The 4,336-nt window shown below is 39.9% G+C and overlaps 1 protein-coding gene across 1 annotated transcript; it reads right to left on the reverse strand.

The window, feature by feature from the left end:
• Window positions 1–374: 374 nt before the first annotated feature.
• On the reverse strand, window positions 375–3,926 carry LOC103614078 (mitochondrial inner membrane protein COX18). The gene is made up of 5 exons (XM_017732030.1): window positions 3,196–3,926; window positions 2,825–2,988; window positions 1,930–2,042; window positions 1,498–1,608; window positions 375–809 (listed from the first exon to the last, which is right to left on the reverse strand). The coding sequence occupies exons 2-5, from the start codon at window positions 2,967–2,969 to the stop codon at window positions 636–638; spliced, it is 543 nt and encodes a 180-aa protein (XP_017587519.1). The 5' UTR covers window positions 2,970–2,988; window positions 3,196–3,926; the 3' UTR covers window positions 375–635.
• Between the last annotated feature and the right edge of the window lie 410 nt (window positions 3,927–4,336).

The raw sequence follows: 4,336 nt of genomic DNA on the forward strand, positions 1-4,336 counted from the left end.
AACGCTATCACTGATGTTCTGAGATTCCTAACAGTGAAAACAGTGAAAGACATCAGTGAAACATCCCCACCAGGTAAAGTGAAGTGTTATTAGTACAATGACATCTGCACTTTTTCTTCTAAACTGCTGATTTTAGTCAGAAAGTGTATCTCAGCCCTATCTGGAAAGTTCCACTAGGCTATCACAACAATTCAAACAAATGCTTCCAAGTCTGCATTAAAAATTCTGCTTCCGATTTTTGTTAGTTTACATCACAGTAGTAGCTTGGAATCTTATAAAAAGTTCAAGTAAATAATTAATTCCTGATAATTTTAACAAAAAAAACCCCTGAACTTCTTTACCTTCAGGACTTACAGTAAAAAAGAGGCACCGTATATGAGTCACGGTTTTATTTAACACTCACCTGGCCAATTCCTTACGATAATTGAGGAGATAAACCTGGATTTCTGGACTATTGCAACTGCAAAATGACCACACTTGAAACAAAGCTACCCAGTAAAGACACATTTTTGCTGACCAATCCTTCTTTATGGCCAGCCAGTGTTTTATTTGGAAAATAAATATACAGCAAATAAGTACATCTCACTGAAACAGCACTACTTCATTCCTGAGACAGCTCTTCCTGCAGTTCAGTGTCATTTCTTGAAGCTGTACTTAGCAGCCAAGGCAGCCATGATGTCCCTGTAAGGAGTATCCGAGTCGGATTTGGTCCTTGGGATGCAGCACAGCCGGCGGAAGGTGGGAGAGCGCAGCAGGAGGTTGTGGGAGAGTCCCACGAGGCTCGAGGACAGCCAGTACAGCGCCATGGACTGCAACAAGACAAGCACAGGTCAGCTTCCTGGAGGCAAGGAAAACAGCAGGTTTAGGCAACTCCTCCCGAACCACAGCTGTGGGGTACTCCCAGGTATTGATAAAAATAACTCACCTAAAACACTCCTCCTCTCATTTGCAATAATGGCTTCCACGTGAAATGTAACTGTCTGTCTCTGAACTCTTCGGGGGAAAAGTGTCATCTACACTGAGGCTTAACAGGTCTTAAATTAATTCATATTAAACTTGCTTCAAGTTCTGTATTTGAAACTATCAGTCAATGAGCCAAACAACCAGACACTTTGTTTTTGCAAGAATACTCTGCAGTAGAAAACCTGGTAAAAATGAGAAGTGTTTGAAGAAAGATGTGGAAAAGTTCCTAATTTAAGAACTACACTGGTTTCCACTTAACAAACATTTGCCTACGTGTCTTTACATAAGTCTTCCTCTCCTTTTTCAGACTACACGAAGGACATTAAGTCCTTTCAAGGTTGCAAACTCTTCCCTCTTGAACAAAAATATTCCAAAGGCATCAAGATTTAAACATACATATAGACAAAACATGTGATTTGTTTTCAAGCACACAGCAGCAGCAGCAATACGAAACACACGAGGCATTCAGGCTGTCCTTTAAGCACCGACCAGACCAGCCACAGGTGACGTCCCAGAGGTGACCTCGGTACTTACAGAGGGCACCGTGGCAGCAATAGGGATCATCACCACAGACACCACGCGGAAGAAGTTCGTAACAAGCTTCTGGAACCGGGAAACTTGCGGGTTTTTTTGGGAAGCAAAGATCTGAAAGAGGAGAAACTCACAGCTATAAACAACGTCTTTTTGAAATGACCAGACTGAGGATTAACACCCAGAAAGCTCATTAGAGCAGCATTCTAAAAGAAACTTTAGTCAAGACTAAATATTACTGAAGCTCAAGTAGATCTGAGACATGTCACATCAGACTTTGAGGTCTCTGAACAAGACACCTACGCATTAAAGTACACAGAGCAAACAGATTATTTTTCACTTCTGCCCAGTGCATTTAAAGCAGTGATAATCTGCAGCCACCTTTATGTGTTAGCCCTTTGCAGTCACCACTGTTGGTTTATTCCACCAACGTACCTCTACCACCAGCAAATTCACCAGCCCCAGGGAAACGGGCAAAATCCACGTGGAATCGGGTGCCGTGAGGTCCGTAAACCACAGTGCTCCTCCTGATGAAAACTGTTCTTGTACTATAGGAAACATTTCAAGAAAACACAGAATTCAGTATAATTTGCTGTCTCAAGTGAGCCAGAACTGTACCAGGGGTTAAATCATACACCCAAGTTTCTAGGTATGTTTTATCCACGTGAGAAATATGATTAAAGCAGAAATCCTTGGTTAAACACTCTGCTACCAATCTGAGTATGAAAAGTGGGAGATACAAGCTGAGACCCATCTTAGCTCATGACAGCCACTGAAAGGTAAATCTGTGATTAAAAACTACTTTGATCTCAAATATTTTACAAGTCAATGAGAAAAATAAGAATGCAGTAACTTACAGTGTTTATTTCCTGATTTTGAAAATACTGTATTTTTCTTAGTAACTCTGTAACTAGCTACATTCTTGCTTAAAAGAACAAACTGTGAACTCTTGTCTAAAAAATTGGTATATATTTTTTTTTAATTTAAAAAACCCTCACACATTCACCTTGTCTACAGTATTTCACATGAAAGAAAAAAAGACAGACTAACAGTGAGTGTGCTGTGGCATGTATAATATTACTTGCTAAATAGGATTATCAGACTACATTAAGTTTAAAACTAATTTCAAATGATATTATCTATTATTTATATTAATTAATTAGATTAAGTTCAAACTATATTAACTTTAAAACCTTAGTAGCTGACTGTTCTTATGTCAGCTTGTACAGCAAGCTCAGGACATTGTGCTCTTTAACCAACAAGGTGTCTGTGGAAGCAGTAGGTGAATAAAAAGGGACAGTGAGAGAAGACAGGTGTCCAGATGCAGCACCTGCTGAGCCCAGGGCACCGACGCTGCAGTTGCGCAGAGCCAGGGACACGCACACCCACATGGGGATCTGCACCCACAGCAGCAGAGTGGCTTTGAAGGGGTGGCAGTTGTCCCGGACGTACAGCTCCGTAACAATCCTCCGCATGTTCTTCGTGAAGTGAAACCTTTCGGAGAGGAAAACAAAAGTTCAGAGCTTTGAAATGCGTAATGCCTGAAAGGGAACAGGATAAATAAATTGTAGGAGGGGAAAGAAAATCTAAGCTTTGGGCAATGGCAGAATCTTCCTGTAAAAGTGTTGTTTGTGGGATCTTCCTTCCTGCCAAGCCTCATTCCGGAACGGGTTCAGGAGGTGTGTACAGTCCCCCTCGTACCTGGCCACCTTTTCAGACCACCCCAGCTGCTTTCCACGCACTGAAACTTCATAGCGAAGGCGCTTGGCGAGTTCCTTAATCTCGGGCTGCAGGTTTTCCAGCTAGCTAAAGGAAAGGAGAACTGTTTGGGCACAGTGGCAGGTAGCAATCGCCTCCTCTCCTCACCTCTGTCATTAGTAATTCAATAGCTGAACAAGTTATTACGCTTATTAAAATATCACTGTAAAATTTAATAGCTGTACAGAAATTAAACATACACATTGCCACTGGATAATTTAATTCCTCTACAGGTATTACACACATTAACTACCCTTGTATGCCAGCACAGGTATCAAACATATTAATTATCACTATAATTTAATACCTGTACAGGTATTAAATGCCTGTGAGGGACAAGACATCTTGTCAATGCCTTGTTCAATATCAATGAACACCTTTTCTCTTCAAACGAAATAACCACGGGAAGGTAACAGCGACAAGTGTTACACTGACAAGTAATTACAGTGACAATCAAAGATACTCCCTTACTACTGCATGAAATGAAAACAGAATTTCAGATTTATCTTTTTAGATTTTATACTTTTTTAAGAAGAAAATGAGTACTATCACAGCTGAAATCAGGGCAATTCTTAACAAGTGTCTTTTTGCCTGCAATCAGGACTTGTGATCAGCTACTTCACTTAAAAAGACCCAGCTTTAATGCCACCTCAATGATAAAAATAAATAAATGACAATAATAAAAATTAATAACAGCCAAATATATATAATAACATACAACTATATATAATAGAAAATGTGTATAATATAATGTATTATTCACGATATACTACATGTAATATATAAATATATTGTGTTACACATGACAGAAATCTATAAATAATAATATAGAGAGAGAAATGAAATAAAGAGTAATAAAATGAAGTCCATCAGGACACAACTCGGCAGTGAACAGTCACTACCCGCAGCATAAGAGACCCCATTATTCGAGAGTGCAATAGACGCTCACTTTTGCAACCAAAACATGCACAAAATATAACGAAATTCTTTTAAAAAACCCGAAACGCCCCTAAAGCCGCTGCAATAAAAGAACTGGGATGTTTATTCCGCGGCCTCCTCAGTCCTTCCCTCACAGCCTCTCCCC

Source organism: Corvus brachyrhynchos, unplaced genomic scaffold, assembly GCF_000691975.1.
Source record: "Corvus brachyrhynchos isolate BGI_N302 unplaced genomic scaffold, ASM69197v1 scaffold764, whole genome shotgun sequence".
Lineage (NCBI taxonomy): Eukaryota > Metazoa > Chordata > Aves > Passeriformes > Corvidae > Corvus > Corvus brachyrhynchos.